This window comes from Poromitra crassiceps, assembly GCF_964638095.1.
Source record: "Poromitra crassiceps genome assembly, chromosome: 4".
Taxonomy (NCBI): domain Eukaryota; kingdom Metazoa; phylum Chordata; class Actinopteri; order Beryciformes; family Melamphaidae; genus Poromitra; species Poromitra crassiceps.
Genome location: NC_139626.1, coordinates 60,985,803 through 61,007,529, shown reverse-complemented (window position 1 = coordinate 61,007,529; position 21,727 = coordinate 60,985,803). Strand labels below are relative to the sequence as shown.

The following is a 21,727-nucleotide window of genomic DNA, read 5'->3' as shown; positions in this document are numbered from 1 at the left end:
ACTGGATAGGATAGTGCACAGTCACTGGATAGCATAGTGCACAGTCACTGGATAGGATAGTGCACAGTCACTGGATAGGTTAGTGCACAGTCACTGGATAGGATAGTGCACAGTCACTGGATAGGTTAGTGCACAGTCACTGGATAGGATAGTGCACAGTCACTGGATAGGTTAGTGCACAGTCACTGGATAGGATAGTGCACAGTCACTGGATAGGTTAGTGCACAGTCACTGGATAGGATAGTGCACAGTCACTGGATAGGTTAGTGCACAGTCACTGGATAGGTTAGTGCACAGTCACTGGATAGGTTAGTGCACAGTCACTGGATAGGATAGTGCACAGTCACTGGATAGGTTAGTGCACAGTCACTGGATAGGATAGTGCACAGTCACTGGATAGCATAGTGCACAGTCACTGGATAGGATAGTGCACAGTCACTGGATAGGTTAGTGCACAGTCACTGGATAGGATAGTGCACAGTCACTGGATAGGATAGTGCACAGTCACTGGATAGGTTAGTGCACAGTCACTGGATAGGTTAGTGCACAGTCACTGGATAGGATAGTGCACAGTCACTGGATAGGATAGTGCACAGTCACTGGATAGGTTAGTGGTTCTTTTAGTTAATCCTTCAGAGGCGTCCTAAGCACAGTGAGGCCTCTTCTGTTTCCTGCCTGTCTCTGTTCACTCATTACAAAGGATCAAGGCTTCAGGTGTAGTGCTAAGACTGTTGACTGGAAGGTTCCATTCTAACAGTACTGATCATGTGACTGGAAGGTCCCATTCTAACAGTACTGATCATGTGACTGGAAGGTCCCATTCTAACAGTACTGATCATGTGACTGGAAGGTTCCATTCTAACAGTACTGATCATGTGACTGGAAGGTCCCATTATAACAGTACTGATCATGTGACTGGAAGGTCCCATTCTAACAGTACTGATCATGTGACTGGAAGGTCCCATTCTAACAGTACTGATCATGTGACTGGAAGGTCCCATTCTAACAGTACTGATCATGTGACTGGAAGGTCCCATTCTAACAGTACTGATCATGTGACTGGAAGATGTCATTATAACAGTACTGATCATGTGACTGAAAGGTCCCATTCTAACAGTACTGATCATGTGACTGGAAGGTCCCATTCTAACAGTACTGATCATGTGACTGGAAGGTCCCATTATAACAGTACTGATCATGTGACTGGAAGGTCCCATTATAACAGTACTGATCATGTGACTGGAAGATGTCATTATAACAGTACTGATCATGTGACTGGAAGATGTCATTATAACAGTACTGATCATGTGACTGGAAGGTTCCATTCTAACAGTACTGATCATGTGACTGGAAGGTCCCATTCTAACAGTACTGATCATGTGACTGGAAGGTCCCATTCTAACAGTACTGATCATGTGACTGGAAGGTCCCATTATAACGGTACTGATCATGTGACTGGAAGGTCCCATTATAACAGTACTGATCATGTGACTGGAAGGTCCCATTATAACAGTACTGATCATGTGACTGGAAGGTCCCATTATAACAGTACTGATCATGTGACTGGAAGGTTCCATTATAACAGTACTGATCATGTGACTGGAAGATGTCATTATAACAGTACTGATCATGTGACTGGAAGGTTCCATTATAACAGTACTGATCATGTGACTGGAAGATGTCATTATAACAGTACTGATCATGTGACTGGAAGGTTCCATTATAACAGTACTGATCATGTGACTGGAAGGTCCCATTATAACGGTACTGATCATGTGACTGGAAGGTTCCATTATAACAGTACTGATCATGTGACTGGAAGGTTCCATTATAACGGTACTGATCATGTGACTGGAAGGTCCCATTCTAACAGTACTGATCATGTGACTGGAAGGTCCCATTCTAACGGTACTGAACATGTGACTGGAAGATGTCATTATAACAGTACTGATCATGTGACTGGAAGATGTCATTATAACAGTACTGATCATGTGACTGGAAGATGTCATTATAACAGTACTGATCATGTGACTGGAAGGTTCCATTATAACAGTACTGATCATGTGACTGGAAGATGTCATTATAACAGCACTAATCATGTGACTGGAAGATGTCATTACAGTACTGATCATGTGACTGGAAGATGTCATAACAGTACTGATCATGTGACTGGAAGATGTCATTATAACAGTACTGATCATGTGACTAGAAGGTCCCATTATAACAGTACTGATCATGTGACTGGAAGATGTCATTATAACAGCACTAATCATGTGACTGGAAGATGTCATTATAACAGTACTGATCATGTGACTGGAAGGTCCCATTATAACAGTACTGATCATGTGACTGGAAGATGTCATTATAACAGCACTAATCATGTGACTGGAAGATGTCATTACAGTACTGATCATGTGACTGGAAGATGTCATAACAGTACTGATCATGTGACTGGAAGATGTCATTATAACAGTACTGATCATGTGACTAGAAGGTCCCATTATAACAGTACTGATCATGTGACTGGAAGGTCCCATTATAACAGTACTGATCATGTGACTGGAAGATGTCATTATAACAGTACTGATCATGTGACTGGAAGGTCCCATTCTAACAGTACTGATCATGTGACTGGAAGATGTCATTATAACAGTACTGATCATGTGACTGGAAGATGTCATTATAACAGCACTAATCATGTGACTGGAAGATGTCATTACAGTACTGATCATGTGACTGGAAGATGTCATTATAACAGTACTGATCATGTGACTGGAAGATGTCATTATAACAGTACTGATCATGTGACTGGAAGATGTCATTATAACAGTACTGATCATGTGACTGGAAGGTCCCATTATAACAGTACTGATCATGTGACTGGAAGATGTCATTATAACAGTACTGATCATGTGACTGGAAGATGTCATTATAACAGCACTAATCATGTGACTGGAAGATGTCATTACAGTACTGATCATGTGACTGGAAGATGTCATTAAAACAGTACTGATCATGTGACTGGAAGATGTCATTATAACAGTACTCATCATGTGACTGGAAGATGTCATAACAGTACTGATCATGTGACTGGAAGATGTCTGATCATGTGACTGGAAGATGTCATTATAACAGTACTCATCATGTGACTGGAAGATGTCATTATAACAGTACTGATCATGTGACTGGAAGATGTCATTATAACAGTACTGATCATGTGACTGGAAGATGTCGTAACAGTACTGATCATCTGACTGGAAGATGTCATTATAACAGTACTCATCATGTGACTGGAAGATGTCATTATAACAGTACTGATCATGTGACTGGAAGATGTCTGATCATGTGACTGGAAGATGTCATTATAACAGTACTCATCATGTGACTGGAAGATGTCATTATAACAGTACTGATCATGTGACTGGAAGATGTCATTATAACAGTACTGATCATGTGACTGGAAGATGTAATTATAACAGTACTGATCATGTGACTGGAAGATGTCGTTATAACAGTACTGATCATGTGACTAGAAGGTCCCATTATAACAGTACTGATCATGTGACTGGAAGGTCCCATTATAACAGTACTGATCATGTGACTAGAAGGTCCCATTATAACAGTACTGATCATGTGACTGGAAGGTCCCATTATAACAGTACTGATCATGTGACTAGAAGGTCCCATTCTAACAGTACTGATCATGTGACTGGAAGATGTCATTATAACAGTACTGATCATGTGACTGGAAGATGTCATTATAACAGTACTGATCATGTGACTGGAAGGTCCCATTATAACAGTACTAATCATGTGACCATTTATTGACCCATGCAGGACAGAGGCCAGGGAGATTTCAGAGGCAGGGCACCATCCTTGGAGCTGGTAGGGATTCAATGTGTTGCTCAAGGGCCCTCCAGGAGGATGCTTCATGCTTGCGAGCGTCAGGGTTTGAACCAGAGTCCTCTGGTGGAGAGACAGTGTCTCAGTCTCATGTGCTGCTCTGTCAATTTTCCCAGATATAGTATAGCTTAAACTGGAAGATTTCATTTCGAAACATGACATAAACATTTGGGAAGAAGTGGGGCCCTATCTTCATACAGGCGATATCCCCTATTTGCGCTTGCGCACCTGTTCCCTGGCAGGGAAGATACCGGTCTGCCTTGCGCATTTGTCCAGGTGTTATGCCGAGTTTCGCACCCCCGCCCGGCAGCATCCCCACCTCACGGGAGCATATTGTAATGATTTATACAGAAATGTAACTGTTTAAAAGTGATATAATTGTCTGGTAGTCAGACGTGACCTCCCTGATTTCTAAGTTAAAACAGCCCCGAAATATGTTGCGGATGCAATTCTCGGCGGGGATGCGAAAACGTTCACGGCACCTGTCGCAGGCGCAAATTAGAGCCGTGCCAAAATCATCTGCGCCCCTAAAATGCCTGCGCAAACGGGATTTGGGTGGTCTTAACTACCAGAATTATTCACGGGTGTGGCCAGGCAATGCTGGGCGTTACGTCAATAAAAACCAATCAGATTCCCGTCTCGCAATCGATGTTTGCGCGAGGCATGATGCAATATGCTGTAATTCTCTCCATGCGTAATAGAGTGGACTCACTCGTGCAGAGGACAAAGAGAGATGGAGAGAGCTTGTTGACAGATCGGCTGTGGTGCCAGCGTCCCTCCGGGTTATGGGATAGCAGTAGGTGAATAGCCTTCTAGTTCAGTGGTTCTCAACCTCTTTACACCAAGTACCACCTGAGAAACTAGTTGGCTCTCCAAGTACCCCCATATGACCCACGTTAAAATACAGTCTATTCAGCCGCACAGTTCACGCAGGAGGCGCACTTATTCCTAATAACATGATTTATTGTTAACTTTTATCAGCCACAGCCACAATGTACAAAGGGGCACTAGAACTAGCAAACTCTTCCACACAATTCTCATACAATGCACCTCAGTAAATGAGAACATAACTATCATTCTCACACAGCAAGTGAGAAAGTTTTGAACTTTATATCGGTAGTAAATGTACTTCAAACACACTCTCTCACACACACACACACACACACACACACACACACACACACACACACACACACACACACACACACACACACACACACACACACACACACAGCAAACAATTGTACTTCAAACATTCAAACACACACATACAGAGCATGTTGATGTCCATTGACAACCCACATAAGCCTAATGTGGAGGTTGTGCCTGTCTCTGTGAACACAGTCCTTTGATGTCTGGGGCAATTGAGGTGAGCTTCAAGTTCAGGTCTGGTTCAGCAGCACCCAGCCTGCTTCTGTATTTGGTTTTGATGGCAGCAAGTGAACAGAAGCCTTTCTTGCACAGATATGTGTTCGCAAAAGGAAGGAGAAAGTGCACAGCTTTGTCAGACAGGGCAGGGTATTCTCTGTGTTGCTTTATCCAAAAGTCCAACAACTTTCTGAAAGCAGGCTTCAGTGTTTCGTCACAAGACAACTCTATTAAACTCTCCTGCTCAGCCCGCACTGTTGCCTGGGCTCTTCCTCCGTCCCACCGCAGCTATAACCGTGTATAAATGGAGTTGTATTTGCGCAACGTTTTGCGTCGTTTGTTTGTGGATTCCCCACTTGCGCTTCTGACAGAGCCACTAGCAGCACATGTGGCACTCGGTTCAGCGCTGCTAACGCTATTAGCGTTATCACTGGAAGGCGTTGTGTGGCTGCAAACCGCTCTTGCGCTTCTGGCTTGTGCTCGTTTCACTGACCTGTCCTCCTCGTTCACTTGTTGAACTTCATTGCTGCGGGACTCCTCCACACGTCTCTTTCCAGTTCGTTTTCGGACAATTTTGCAACATGCCTGCTTTCTTGTAATCGATAGCTTCTTGCTTGTAACATTAGCAGTGTGTGTACGCAGGTAGTAGTGTCCGTCAGAAACGTCAGATTTTTTATTTTATTTTGTTCCTAAATCTAAAAACAAGAATGTGGAAGTTATTTTAAACCCCATTTACATTCTCAAGCTTATTTTCATTAATAGTAGCCTAGTATTTTGATAGTATTACTGTAGGCTACATGTTTTAAAGTTGGGGTTTATTTCACATAAAATAACATTGAGATTCCAGGGATCCCTCCAAGTACCAGCAGGGGGCGCAAGTATCCCCGGGGGTACGCATACCCCAGGTTGAGAATGACTGTTCTAGTTGATTGCCTCACTGAATAATAGTTGTGTGGCTAGTTGTGTGGCTTAGCCTTCCCAAATGTTGAGGGTCGTTTTTTAGAATTTAATACATAGAATTGGGAACGTTACATTCAATTTCATTCAGACTGCTTGGCACTAATCGCCGCCATTTCCCCCCCGGATTTTCCACAGGAGGAGGGGGGTGGGAGGAGGGAGGGTGTAGTGACGCACATACAGTAGTGGGTGACGGCGCGAGGCACATTTTTGGCCCAATCGGGGCACATTCCCCGGCAATTCACATGGACGCGCATTGCTACGACCAGCGTAGTTAAGACCAGATGTAAGCCCTATTGGTGCAACAGGCGTAAATCCACTCTAAAGACTGGTGTTAACTAAGACCGACGTAGGAGTTACGACCAGGCATAGTTAAGACCACTTGTGTGCAACCGGCCCCTGGAGCGCAGCTAAGAGGTGCTTTTCAAAGCTCTTAGCGCAAAGTAATTGCGCGCTGCTGACGATAGGATGCCGCCATCTATCCCCACGTTTTAGCACTGAAACGCCTGCTTTGGCATGTGGCACACCTATGTCCAGTACAATTATAACAGGCATGTGCGTGTGCCCGCCCCCAATTTGCATTGCAAACGCTAAATTACCGCTTTTGCGAAGATAGGGCCCGTGAGCTTTATCTCTCTCTTTAAGACAGCTGCTTCCGTTTGGTGAAAAACAGAACTATTTGTTCAACAAAGGGCTTACGATGATTAATAACTTAATAGAAGCCCATAATTAGGGCTGTGTACCGAAGGTCAGTACTTTTTTGGCACCGACCAAATCGGGCCGGAATCACCGAGTACTGAATCAAGTTAATGGTGCCAACTTTCCATACCATAGTATTGTTCTGGTTCAGCCAATCTGTAATGCGAAAAGCCCTCAGACAGGTTAGCGTTCACACACAACAGAAAAGCCCTCAGACAGGTTAGCATTCACACACAACAGAAAAGCCCTCAGACAGGTTAGCATTCACTCACACACAACAGAAAAGCCCTCAGACAGGTTAGCATTCACACACACACAACAGAAAAGCCCTCAGACAGGTTAGCACTCACACACAACAGAAAAGCCCTCAGACAGGTTAGCACTCACACACAACAGAAAAGCCCTCAGACAGGTTAGCATTCACTGACACACAACAGAAAAGCCCTCAGACAGGTTAGCACTCACACACAACAGAAAAGCCCTCAGACAGGTTAGCACTCACACACAACAGAAAAGCCCTCAGACAGGTTAGCATTCACACACAACAGAAAAGCCCTAAGACAGGTTAGCATTCACACACAACAGAAAAGCCCTCAGACAGGTTAGCATTCACACACAACAGAAAAGCCCTCAGACAGGTTAGCGTTCACACACAACAGAAAAGCCCTCAGACAGGTTAGCGTTCACACACAACAGAAAAGCCCTCAGACAGGTTAGCGTTCACACACAACAGAAAAGCCCTCAGACAGGTTAGCAGACAGGTTAGCATTCACACACAACAGAAAAGCCCTCAGACAGGTTAGCGTTCACACACAACAGAAAAGCCCTCAGACAGGTTAGCAGACAGGTTAGCGTTCACACACAACAGAAAAGCCCTCAGACAGGTTAGCAGACAGGTTAGCATTCACACACAACAGAAAAGCCCTCAGACAGGTTAGCGTTCACACACAACAGAAAAGCCCTCAGACAGGTTAGCATTCACACACAACAGAAAAGCCCTCAGACAGGTTAGCATTCACACACAACAGAAAAGCCCTCAGACAGGTTAGCGTTCACACACAACAGAAAAGCCCTCAGACAGGTTAGCAGACAGGTTAGCATTCACACACAACAGAAAAGCCCTCAGACAGGTTAGCGTTCACACACAACAGAAAAGCCCTAAGACAGGTTAGCATTCACACACAACAGAAAAGCCCTCAGACAGGTTAGCATTCACACACAACAGAAAAGCCCTCAGACAGGTTAGCGTTCACACACAACAGAAAAGCCCTCAGACAGGTTAGCGTTCACACACAACAGAAAAGCCCTCAGACAGGTTAGCGTTCACACACAACAGAAAAGCCCTCAGACAGGTTAGCAGACAGGTTAGCATTCACACACAACAGAAAAGCCCTCAGACAGGTTAGCGTTCACACACAACAGAAAAGCCCTCAGACAGGTTAGCAGACAGGTTAGCGTTCACACACAACAGAAAAGCCCTCAGACAGGTTAGCAGACAGGTTAGCATTCACACACAACAGAAAAGCCCTCAGACAGGTTAGCGTTCACACACAACAGAAAAGCCCTCAGACAGGTTAGCATTCTCACACAACAGAAAAGCCCTCAGACAGGTTAGCATTGACACACAACAGAAAAGCCCTCAGACAGGTTAGCATTCACACACAACAGAAAAGCCCTCAGACAGGTTAGCACTCACACACAACAGAAAAGCCCTCAGACAGGTTAGCATTCACACACAACAGAAAAATACAGCACCTTCATGATGTATGGTAGATTGAAGTAGCTTCATTGCCGAGCTACCCAAGATTTCCGGCCTCTGTACCAGCTAATATCTTTGCCCACAAAAAATCTGTATCTCTCGGAGGGAAGCTGAACGTCAAAAGTTGATTGCCTCATCATCGCAAGTACAGAAAAAAAGCATTGGTTTGGCACTGGGATCAAAATCACGCGTCCCATACTGAAACGTTTCAGACGATACCCAGCCTTACCAGTGATGCGCTTTATTTAAAGTAAATGTTTTTCTTTCAAGTGGTGAATGTTTCATTTTGTGTTGAGACTTTGGATGTTAAATTTAGGGAACGCCCGGTGTGAGTCGGATCTAAGCCCCGCCCCCTCCTCTCCGTCAGGTGCATACGTTTTACGAGGCGGTGGGCTACATGATCGGGGCTCAGACTGACCAGGCGGTCCAGGAGCATCTGATAGAGAAGTACATGCTGCTGCCCAACCAGGTGTGGGACAGCATCATCCAGCAGGCCACCAAGGTAAGGACACTTTACACTTCACAATCACTGTTATGTAGGGCTGCCCCTCCACCAAAGATCATCCTGGTCAACCTGAAATCGACCACAGCTCCGACCACGGTGTCTAAAAAACTTTTTTTTGCAGTGTACCTCTTCTTTTTTTTGCAGTGTACTTTTTTCTTATTTTGTGCAGTGTACTGACTACTGAGCGCACTATACCTGATAGTTGATCATTATAAATAAAAGCTATTTTGCAGCATTGTAACATTACCGGAATGGACAGACTGATCAGTGAGCGTGCTGTGCAACACCTGGCCATATTCAGCTAATGGGAAACCGTTTTGAGTTGCGTTTGCGATGGTTATGGTTATGTAACGTTAGCACACGTGGCATGATTAATTAGTTGGTAGAAAGGACAACTAGACAGCTTTTGCGATTTATTCCAGTAACATCTTATAAGTCTGTCTAACATTACCGGAGTTGGAGTGTATCTCCGTGGACGTCCAGTCTCACTGACGACTGTAGTCTCATCTCATAAGGTGCGTACTGCGTAGTTAGCCGCTCGTTAACAGCTGATGGTGGCTGCGTGCTGAAATGTGTGCATTGTTTGCACTGATAACTGAGCCATTTAATTGTTAATTCCATCACTCTGCTGGTTGCTCTCCTTTCAGATAGCCTGCTAACTATGGTTAGCCCCGGATCACTTCCTGTGTGCTTCTAGAAAAGGTCCGTGTTGCAACTTGCTTCCGCGGCACGTTACTTTGTTCCGGATCGCTTTTCTTGTTATGAAATTGAATCTCTCCTATGAAATTATGAACACCAGCGATTGTTCGACCAACGTGAATCTCGTCGACCAAGAGCACGTCGACCGACCAATCGACCCGGAGGGGGCAGCCCTACTGTTATGCTTTCCTATTTGAGTATTATTTGATTGTTTTATTTCTAGATTCTGGATTTATATGTTTTCAAGTATTTAGCACTCAGTATCTGATTATTATAATTATTTTTTTCATTTTATTCACTGTGCGTGCTAAAAATAGGCATGCTACATTATCCTTTAACACTATACTGCTTGTACACAACGGGAGCAGTTTGGTTGATGTGTCCCTCCAAAATCTAAAAAAAAAAAAAAAATCCATTCAAAAAACCGAGGTCTGAAGAAGTCTGAATTATTAAAATCCAAAATGAGTAGGATAGTGTGGGACCATGTGTCAAAATTCACTATATCCCAATAAGAAAATGTGACTATATGTATCCTGAGTCAGGAACATGAATGGCGATATCGGCTCCATATTATTGTGATGTCATAATCACTAATGAGAGTCTTGACCAGTTTCACAAGCTCTCCATTCAAATTATTTTATTGTCACTTTATAATCCCATTTTAAATTGTTGTTTCCATTCTAGCAGCCAATGGCATTGCTGGAAAGATTTGCGTCTCAGAAATAAACATCCTTCTACAGTCAGGCTTTGTTTATGACATCATCTCGTGGCTGTATTGAATTGTGAACCCCATATCGCATACTGAGTCGTATAGTAAGATGATTGTCGTGGTATCCGGTGTTGGTCCTGGTCGGTTGAGTAACTGGAAGGTGTGTTGAACGTGTCTGCAGAACGTGGACATCCTGAAGGACGCGGAGACGGTGCGTCAGCTGGGCAGCATCCTGAAGACCAACGTCAGAGCCTGTAAAGCTGTGGGTCATCCGTTTGTCGTGCAGCTGGGGCGCATCTACCTGGACATGCTCAACGTCTACAAGTGTCTGAGCGAGAACATCTCCTCAGCCATTCAGACCAACGGTCAGCCCTGTGTGTGTGTGTGTGTGTGTGTGTGTGTGTGTGTGTGTGTGTGTGTTTAGCTGGTGGTATGGGTCTCTCATAAAAGATGTCAGTTGTAATCCTTCAGACCAAGGATCTAAGTCTGTTGAAAATAGTCAGATAACAGACCTTTAAAGCAGGACTAAACCCCCCAGGCACTCCACTCGATCCGAAAACCCTGCAGGCTTAGCTTCCCTCCTTAGCTGGCAGAATTCCTCCCCCATAAAGTAACATATCTTGTAGGGATGCACGATATATCGGCAATCATATCGGTATCGGCCGATGTTGCAATGTTAATATCGGTTATCATTATCAGCCAAATTCTTCACATTGATATGAAATAATGCAGTAAATCTATGATTTATGGGCTTTTCCAAAGGCTTTGCAAATAAATAAATAAATGCATAACTTTTTCAAATTCAGTGTTAACATGTGTTTTTCAGTATGTACAAAATGTGTTGATCATAAAAATGTGGTTTTATACAGATCATATCAGCATAACAGCAATGTTAATATCGGTTATCGGCATCGGCCAAAATTTTCATATCGGTGCATCCCTAATATCTTGGCCAATAAGTATGTAACATACAAAATAAAACAACCCGTAATATCTTAATATTATGTAGAATGCAGAGGACATGTAACTGTTTAGTTAAACTTGCATTCCAGGAATATTGTGCTCTAAAGATAACGTTAGTGGCTCGAGACTGTTTCGTCCTGAAACCCACACGCTTTGCGCCAGCGTAACCTATGTGGGATTCGAAATAACGCATCCGAGATAGAAAACGTTATGAATATAGCCACGTTATAAACAACAAACTAACGCTGGTGATCCATATGGAAACAGTGTTACTCGAAATGGTTAAAAGTTATATCAATTTGGTCATTCAGTGGCGTTTTACTGCCATATAACATAACTAACTAGGGGCTAATATTAGCCACAGTAGGCATTACCCAGGGATGCATTGGTCTTAAAGGGCTCGCGCCGCGTGAACTACAGTAATAATCAATGGGGAAAACAAAAAATGTTTTCACATGAGTGGGGCGCGTGCTAAACCCACCGTGATGTCACGATGTACCAAATATCCCATTCATTTGAGGGCACAAAAAAAGCAGTGTTCAACCCATAGAGGGAAGTTATGCTGCTGAAAATGATACAAATGGTACAATGGTAACAGTTTGGTCTGAAATGTGGAAATTTTGACCAGAATTCTTCACACACCACCCCCAAAGTCATATATATTGGTTAAAAGCTGAAAAAAAGTGTTTTGGGGTTTAGTCAAGGACCTCACGATACGATATGTATCACGATACATGGGTCGCGATACGATTGTATCACGATACATTGCCATACAATACATATTGCGATATATTGCAATACTCTACATAATTTACTGAAAATAAAAAAATATAGCTAAAACTACAACACGCTGTGGACCACCCAGGTAGTGTAATACTATGTACATCACTTTATATTATTAACTTAGTGGACAAATTTAGTCAAAACTACTGAGTGTTGAGTGTCTTACTGAACGCACTGAAATAAAAAGTATTCTTATTGTGTCACTGAACACACGGCTGTGCGGAAAAAAACCGATATGGCGATATATCACGATATTTTTCGGAAATATCGATACAGTATTGCAGAAAAAAGTATCGCGATATATTGCCGTATCGATTTTATTGCACAGCCCTAATATTTCAGTCGAGTCGTTTTTCAATCGCTTAATTAAGTGTTTGTATAATTGCACGTTACAATCTTTGTTTGCGCAATAATGCCAAACGGAACATTGGTACACAGGCGGTAAGGGCACATTACCATTATTATCATTATCCAATGATGTTGATACAAGATGCCAAAAGTGCAGTAAGATTTTCTTTCTTTCTTCTGACTTCATACCCAGATCAGACATTGTGATCACATCCTTTATAACAGCTGTCATTGTCATTTAACTCACAACTGTTTAAAACATGGAAAGATATAAGACCTCAGTATTCAATGCTTCTTGTTTTTGCCACATGGCCCTCCTGTGGTTCCAACAGGAGAGATGGTGACCAAGCAGCCTCTGATCAGGAGCATGAGGACGGTGAAGAGAGAGACGCTGAAGCTGATCTCGGGCTGGGTCAGTCGCTCCAACGACCCTCAGATGGTGAGTCTCCACCTTGTTGTTTTCATCATCGCGGCACATCGTGTGCCTTCATTCATCTCCTGGTGTCCTCCTCCTAAAGCTTCTGGCATACTCTTTGCGCCCAGCCAAGCGCATAGGGCGCGCGGAGATTATGATGTCATCGCACGGGGCGTGTCGGGGGGGCGAGGCCTGAGCGCGGCGCGGCGCGTCCATGGAGATTTTTCTATCAGCGCGTCGGGTTTTGCTGCCTGTGCCTGTGAGATCTCCGTGGTAGGCTATCAGCGGATATCTGCTGTGATTGAGTCCTCACCGTCGTAAAGTCGCCTTCAAAAGCATAATGTTCCATTATAACGAACTAGTTGTGTGGCTTAGCCTTCCCAAATGTTGAGGGTCGTTTTTTAGAATTTAATATATAGAATTGGGAACGTTACATTCAATTTCATTCAGACTGCCTGGCACTGATCGCCGCCATTTCTGGAGCACTCACTATGTTCTGTTTTGGCCCGCGCAGAGTGCGCGCGCCCTCCGTGGAGCCCCGCCTCCAGCGCGTGCGCGAAGACTATGCCAGAAGCTTTATTCTGCCTGTTTGTGGTTTCTGGAACTCTCATTGGTTAACCCATTGATACCTGCGCGCGTTCTCTAGAGCGGCACTCTAAACCTACTGCACGTTTGTAAACAGCCCCTGTAAACCTGACGTTTTGGGACAAGTTGCCAGAGCGGTCGGCGTTCACTAAAGCCTTTATATCTCAGGCTCTGTAGCACATAGAAACATAAAATAAAAAGCATTTGAGAGCTTAGCCCTTTGGCTTTTCGTATTATATTTGCCCTAATGTTATTATTATTATTTTTTATCTTTAACCCCAAAAAATAAAAAGATTCCAACGCATTTTAAGAAATGTTCATAAAGATTACGGCAAATGTAACCCTTCCAAATAAAAAGCCACGGGTTTACGCTCTCAAATGCTTTTTATTTCATGTTGATAGCTACTATAGAAGCTTGAGGAAATAGGTTTTGTTGAACCCTTGACAATTACTGCAGCAAAAGTAACGTTAGCGACCTCCGTTTTGCAGTCGTCTTGAAATACGTCAAATTTGCCAAAAGTCACTCACCCAATGAGCCTTGGCTAGCGTGTCAACAGTCACATCATAATCTGGGTGTGGAATCTTCTTATTCATTGATGTCTTCGTCCTCAAAGTAAGTCATACTCCGTTCAGTTCATCACTTAGCGTTAGCATTCACTTAGCTTACTGTCTGAGACGCGGCCATGCAGAATTGCCACCGTGCAGCAGAAGAACGTGCAGTAAAACCTTGAGGCTATTGCAGATTGGAACATGAGATAAATAAATCTGAAATTAGGTCAGGAGCATTAATTTCATACTCTAATACAACTAAAGTTGTATGGGAAGTCTTGCTGGACCGGCGCTACCTTGATTTGCTGTGTAGTTCGAGCTTTGGAAAACTGTCCACACGGTCGAGGCAAAAAAAAACAAAGAAAACTACAAAACCCACAATGCATTTCACCTCCGCCACGTCTATTTCAGCAAATCATGATGCATTTCATCGGTCACGTGTCTTGAAACAACGATACACGTACTACGCGTCTTGTGTTGCAGCCGGGATGAAAGGTAAAATGACACGCCCGTTGCCGTCGGTGTTAAAGGGATACACACGCAAATGCTGCATCCGGTATCAATGGGTGAACTAGAAGGTCTTGAATTGGCCCTGGAGAGACCTTTGCACATAGCTTGTATCAGTGTAAATAATGTTGTGCTGTGTGGGGGCCAGGTGGGGGAGAACTTTGTGCCCCCCCTGCTGGAGGCGGTGCTCATCGACTACCAGAGGAACGTCCCGGCAGCCAGGGAGCCCGAGGTCCTCAGCACCATGGCAACCATCGTCAACAAGCTGGGGGCCCACATCACCGGGGAAATCCCCAAGATCTTTGACGCCGTGTTCGAGTGCACCTTGAACATGATCAACAAGGTAGCGTCTGTTTGAATGAGCACGATGCCCGAGAACACTGCCTGTTCATTTCTCGTGGACATATTGTTGTGTAAAACCGTTTTTGGTGCAAACAATTCCATTCTTTTTTTTGTTTTTTTGTTTGGAACTTAAAGTCTCTAGTATTGGAAGTAGCTTAAAGGAACACTCCACCCATTTTCAACCAGCTTTGTATCATTAGAACATCAGTAGTATATCAGAAAACTGTAAACGGTTTTGAAGTCTGTCATTTAATTTGACAGTTATTGAGTGTTAAAGTGTGGACCAGTGACATCACTGGTCCACACTAACTCAAATTAATAACTCATGAACTCAAATCAACTCTCAATAACTGTCAAACTATTCATCATTCATCTAGTTTGACAGTTATTGAGAGTTGATTTGAGTTAATGAGTTATTAATTTGAGTTAGTGTGGACCAGTGATGTCACTGGTCCACACTTTAACACTCAATAACTGTCAAATTAAATGACAGACTTCAAAACCGTTTACAGTTTTCTGATATACTACTGATGTTCTAATGATACAAAGCTGGTTGAAAATGGGCAGAGTGTTCCTTTAACTAACACAAGAACAGCAACAAATTGCAGTATTTGAGTCTACACACAAATACACGGGATCAAATGTAACTATCCCTTCATTTTCGTTGAAAAATATTTCTCATGGGAACTGCACAAGTAATGCAGCAGTCATGGAAAAGTGTAGGGGGGGGAGATTTGTACCCTGTGTGCATCCCACTTTATTGAACTTATAACCAATGAAAGACTCTAGACATTTTGTAGGCATTTCCAGGCCTTCGTATTGACTGTGCTTGGTTGGCTATACAGTATATATTTAACTTGTTTTTTTTAAGCCGTTGGTGTTTTCAGTGCTTCCCCCTCCAACATTCATCCAGTTCACGCACATTCACTCCTTTTAACTTTCTGCTTGTGCCCTCAGGACTTTGAGGAATACCCCGAGCACAGGACCCACTTCTTCTACCTTCTCCAAGCCGTCAACTCCCAGTGTTTCCCAGCCTTCCTCTCCATCCCCCCCACGCAGTTCAAACTGGTGCTCGACTCCATCATCTGGGCCTTCAAACACACCATGAGGAACGTGGCTGACACAGGTCTGCACTCTCCTCATCTTATCTGCTTTTTTAAATGTCTGGTCAGATTCCAGAGCTCCTGCAGTCATGGAAGAACCCGAGAAATCATAGAATTAAAAAAATATATATATATATATATATATATATTTTTTTCCAAGCTTGGAGAAGTTATAGAAAGTAAAATCATTTTCAAAACGGTTTAGGTAATGGCATAGAAGTTTGCTAATGCTTTCCAATCTTTTTTGCAACCAGATAACATCATTACACTTGAGTGTGGATTTTGAAGCTATAGTTATGTTTAAGGGGGTAATAACCCAAAAAACAAATTCAAATTATTTACGTGGGCTCAGAAGTCGCTCGTCCCGATCGCGACTCTTCTCGTTCCTGGCACCACAATGGTCGGGAACGGCCAAATCGCTGCCGATCTTTCGACGGAGACCAAAAACTCACCTTTTCAGGCTCCGCCTGGGCCCTTCTTGAACTAACATCTATCTTTTAATAAAAAAAAGAAAAGAAAAATCCTTCTCAAACTTACTAATGCTACATGCTACTTATTCCTTCTGTAACTACTTCCTACATGGTGCTCCTCTAGTCTATCAAAATATCTTAGCTGTCATTGATTGTTTTGCATAGTTTTCTGTACTGTTGACAAAATGTGATATTCTAAGTCGCTTTGGACAAAAGCGACTTAGAATACTAAATGATGTAATGTAATGTAAAATAAACGCGTCGGATGTACATTCAAAATTGCTAGCACAAAAACAGCATTTGAAAGTAGACAAGTATTTCTCGTGGAAATTGTTCCTTATATGATGGAGAATTTATGGAATGAACTATGCAAAATGTGTGTTGGAGCCCGGCAGATTGTTAGTGTGGAAGCAGTGGTTGTTCGCAGACGTCTCCATGTGTGAGCTGTTGTCCGTGTGCCGCAGGTCTGCAGATCCTCTACACCCTGCTGCAGAACGTAGCTCAGGAGGAGGCGGCTGCTCAGAGCTTCTACCAGACCTACTTCTGTGAAGTCCTGCAACACATCTTCTCTGTGGTCACCGACACCTCCCATACTGCAGGTGAACGGACAGTAGTGGCATGTGGCGCTTTGCTTGTTATTCAAAAACTCTTCCAAAACAAAAGATGCAATATTTTTGTTTAAAAGAAAAATCTCCATAATGTTTGAAATGATCCGGTGGTATTTTTAAGGGGTTTCACACAGTGTAACACTTGAAATCCAAGTAAGAGAAGAGGGTGCCGTTGTGTTGTTGTGATGGTGGTTTGAGCCTCTCCTGATGGTCTGCTGTGTGTTGCCAGGTCTGACCATGCACGCCTCCATCCTGGCCTACATGTTCAACCTGGTAGAGGAGGGGAAGATCAGTGTGGCTCTGAGCACCGCCAACCCGGCCAACAACCAGGCGTACGTCCAGGAGTACGTCGCTAACCTGCTGAAGACCGCCTTCCCCCACCTGCAAGAGTAAGTGACCATGTCTCAGCCATTTAACACATCGAGGGTATACCGATGTACAGAGAGAAATCCCTCGTGGAAGAGGCAGGGAACTGTTTCCCCCACCCTTCCTCAGCAGCAGGAAATAGACCAGAATGCAACGCGGCCTCAAGACCGGTGCGTTTCGAATAATGGTGGGTTTGCAATCACAGACACGCCCCAATATTTGCAAACTATTCTCTATCTAGCTTTACTTATATGGCCATACATCCAACTTTGACTGAAAACAATAAGTCCACGCCCCTTCTCTGTGGGTTTGTCAAAAAGCATTCTGGGAAATGGAGGAAATCACTAATTGAAGTAGATGAGGCATGTTGAGGGAAACGCCATAAAAAGTAAATTACAACACTTCACTCCACAAATTGAGTGTCATTGCTCAGAGGTGCTGTGGTAGAACTGTGTTCTGCCCAGTTCTGGAAATTGAACCGACAACTCAGCTGCTGTGCTGGCAGTGCACACTGTCCCTGTTTGACCCTGGGAAGGCTGCATTTACCCACTATGCTTCTGCTAGCTGGAACAAATTGCCTGAAGACCTCAGATCTGCCCCAACCTTACTTACTTTTAAAAATAGACTAAAGACTTTTATGTTTACCGTCGCTTTTAACTGCTGACAGCTACTATGCAAACCCAATGAGTCCTCTATAAGTTTTTAGCTCTTTCTGCAACTGCTGCGCCTGTTGCTTCATGCACTTTTTATACTTTTTTTTTTTTTTTTAAGTTTTGTTGTGATGCTTTTAAATGTCCATTTTATTGTCTTCTTTTATTTTATTTTCCTGTCAACCATTTTATGTGAAGCACTTTGAATTGCCTCTGTGTATGAAATGTGCTATACAAATAAACTTGACTTGACTTGACCTGCAGCTGAATGAATGCTTGTTATCTGCAGTGCCCAGGTGAAGGTGTTTGTAACGGGCCTGTTCAGCTTGAATCAGGACATCCCCGCCTTCAAGGAGCACCTAAGGGACTTCCTCGTCCAGATCAAGGTGAGCACTACCCCACCCCCTCCCTCTTTTCTAGAGGGCACCTTAGGGCTTCATTTTAGAATGCTTTTCTAGAGGGCACCTTAGGGCTTAATGGGTCTTAGTTCACACTATACGCCAAAGCAACGCTCAACCTACGCTGAACCCACACGCTGCATTCACACACATCACCCAAGCCTTGCCTACGCCTTGCCTTTACCCACGCTTTTAAATAGGCGTCCTTTTTAGTCAATGAGGCTGTGTACACCGGGCGCCTCAACGTGAACCTTGCGTGTACCCACGCCTCGCCTGAGCTGCGCCGATTTTATCGTTTAGGTTCGTTGAGTTCTATTTTCAAGGCGCGTGCAGGCAGACTTCTTCTGTCAAGCCATGAAGGAAAAACGCGACAATATCCGTGGGAAATGGCAAAGTCAACTGAATTTCAAAATAAAATGGTGTTACTACAACAGCGTTGAGCAGAGAGAGAGAGAGGGAGAAATTGACGGGTGTCTATCACGTGGGGCTTTCTCCCCCTCGGTAAACAAATCTTCAGGAGAGAGAATAGCGACCGAAGAAGCAAGATGGACAATGAAAAGTTAATCCACTTAGTACAACAGCATCATAGCTCATTAAATATATCAGATTTATTTTAGCTACCCATGATAATTCGGGACCACACGTGAATAAAAAACCACTCGGGAGAGAGCACTCGGGAGAGAGGGGAAGCACTTGTGACTCGGCTCGGGTTCAGCGTGGAATAGGCGTCCAGTGTGATCGCAAAAGCGTGTGATAGGTTCACGCCCAGCTCAAGGTATGTAGGCGTAGGCGTGGGTTGAGGCGAGGCGTAGGTGCCCTGTGTGAATGAAAGCCACAAGTTTCATTTAGGTGTCCTTGTTAACAGGCGAGGCCGTTCACACCACCAGCGGTTCCGCGCGCATGTCAAGCTGAAGCCACGCTCACGCCTTGCTCAAGCGATCGTTCAGGATTCAGTCCTATTTTCCAAGCGTGACGCGTGAAGCTTGAAGCTGCCAGGCATGAAGCCAATGGGAGTTGTGGGCGGGTTCAAGGCGCGCCGAGGAGGCGCTGAGAGGAAAAGAGAAGGCTTCTTGTGTGAACGGTTAGGCGTCAGTTCAGCTTGTGCCTGACGGTGCGGAATGAGCTGCGGATTGCGGTGCGAAATTGCGTCCGGATTTTCCGCATTGCAACCTATACACGTGAATTATTCGCATTCCCACGTTCAACTTCCGCCAACGGATAAAACCCGCGAGAAGAGAAAATGGAGTGAAGCAGTAGCAGCACTTGGCTACAAGAGGCTAACGCTATCTGCTTCCTTTTTTACAACAGTGGTTTACAACGTTCGCAAGTAAATCACATTACATAACAGCTACAACATTACCATCTTCAGCGAATCCCAGCTGATGGGCGATCTGAAGTCCTTGATTTCGGTGTTGATCGTTGCGGCGTTTCTCATACAAAATTGGATGTTGACAAACCAAATTGATGAGCCGGGTTCCCCCCCATTTTAGCAGCAAGCTAGCTAGCTACAGTACTGGAGGTATGACATCAGCTGTAAATAAAGGATTTCATTGGTCGAACATATTTTCCGCAGGCGGAAATCCGCGGACGTCAAGGTCCATCCGGAAAGATAAAACGCAGCACGAATGAATAAAACGCCGCATGAGTGTTACGCTGCGGTGTGCAAGCTTCAATGACAAGAACAGAGAAAGTGGAAGCAAGCAAGCTCAAAGTCAAAATAGTGATCAATAGTGGAAAAAGAAGCTTCTTGGTTTCTTTTTAGAGAACAATTTAATCCAGAAGTGTTGGTACACAGGTAACCTACACAGGTTTACATACAATGTACAACTTCAAAAATAGGAGACAGGCTGTAGCTGAAGACCCAGTGAGGTTGAAACGCGTTGCTACAGCCTGACGAAGACCCAGTGAGGTTGAAACGCGTTGCTACAGCCTGACGAAGAACCAGTGAGGTTGAAACGCGTTGCTACAGCCTGACGAAGACCCAGTGAGGTTGAAACGCGTTGCTACAGCCTGACGAAGACCCAGTGAGGTTGAAACGCGTTGCTACGGCCTGACGAAGACCCAGGGAGGTTGAAACGCGTTGCTACGGCCTGACGAAGACCCAGTGAGGTTGAAACGCGTTGCGTTTTTCTTGCCCTTGTCTCCTATTTTTGAAGTTGTACATTGTATGTAAACCTGTGCAGGTTACCTGTGTACCAACACTTCTGGATTAAATTGTTCTCTAAAAAGAAACCAAGAAGCTCCAGCTTCAATTACAACTAATAAAAAAAAAATGCGAATCTCCGTGCCGATTATTTACACGGAGAGCCGTGAAACAGCCTTTATCCAGGTAGCGCTGTCCAAAAAGAAACCAGTTCAAACACTGATGAATGTAGACGAGCCACCAGGTACCATTCAAGACCAAGACCAACCCCCCCCCCCATTCCAACCAAACACTACAGCAATCACACAAAGCAAAGACACACACCAGAAACACACACACACACACACACACACACACACACACAATGAGCTCATCCTCCATCTTTGTACATGATCACACACACATTCCATAAAGCTGTCATCTGATTGGAAGCACTTTAGAAGTCGAGCTGCACCAGTGACTTAGTGGAACGCTAACTCCATCCGGACAGGCAGAGCCTGTAGCACACGCTTCCTCCATCCGGATAAGACACTGAACCCCAAATTGCTCCTGATGGTGTGCCAGCAGCACCCTGCGTGGTAGCCTGCTGCCATCGGTGTGTGAATGGGTGAATGTACCTACCGACTGTAAAGCGCTTTGGATAAAAGCGCTATATAAATGCAGGCCATTTACCATTTCCCACCCGCAGACACGTCCAATTGTGTCTGTAAAGAACGTCTGTCCAGGGTGGAAGAGCACCACTGCTGTGTTCAACCCAGGTCTCTGTGGTGGTCGGCGAGTGCTTCTACGCTACCCAGACGCCCTGTGCCTCTCTCTCTCTCTCTCTCTCTCTCTCTCTCTGTGTGACCCGGCCCCCTGTGCCTCTCTCTCTCTCTCTCTGTGTGTGACCCGGCCCCCT

General features: G+C 44.3%; 1 protein-coding gene across 1 annotated transcript in view; it reads left to right on the top strand.

Annotated features, from left to right (window-relative positions):
* Nucleotides 1-21,727, top strand: part of xpo1a (exportin 1 a) — an 81,737-nt gene that overhangs the window by 58,332 nt on the left and 1,678 nt on the right. Inside the window, exons 17-24 of the mRNA XM_083634841.1 lie at nucleotides 9,054-9,188; nucleotides 10,781-10,964; nucleotides 13,026-13,132; nucleotides 14,898-15,092; nucleotides 16,049-16,217; nucleotides 17,129-17,263; nucleotides 17,502-17,661; nucleotides 18,578-18,674. Coding sequence (XP_083490967.1) covers nucleotides 9,054-9,188; nucleotides 10,781-10,964; nucleotides 13,026-13,132; nucleotides 14,898-15,092; nucleotides 16,049-16,217; nucleotides 17,129-17,263; nucleotides 17,502-17,661; nucleotides 18,578-18,674 — 1,182 coding nt within the window. The remainder of the gene's footprint in view (nucleotides 1-9,053; nucleotides 9,189-10,780; nucleotides 10,965-13,025; nucleotides 13,133-14,897; nucleotides 15,093-16,048; nucleotides 16,218-17,128; nucleotides 17,264-17,501; nucleotides 17,662-18,577; nucleotides 18,675-21,727) is intronic.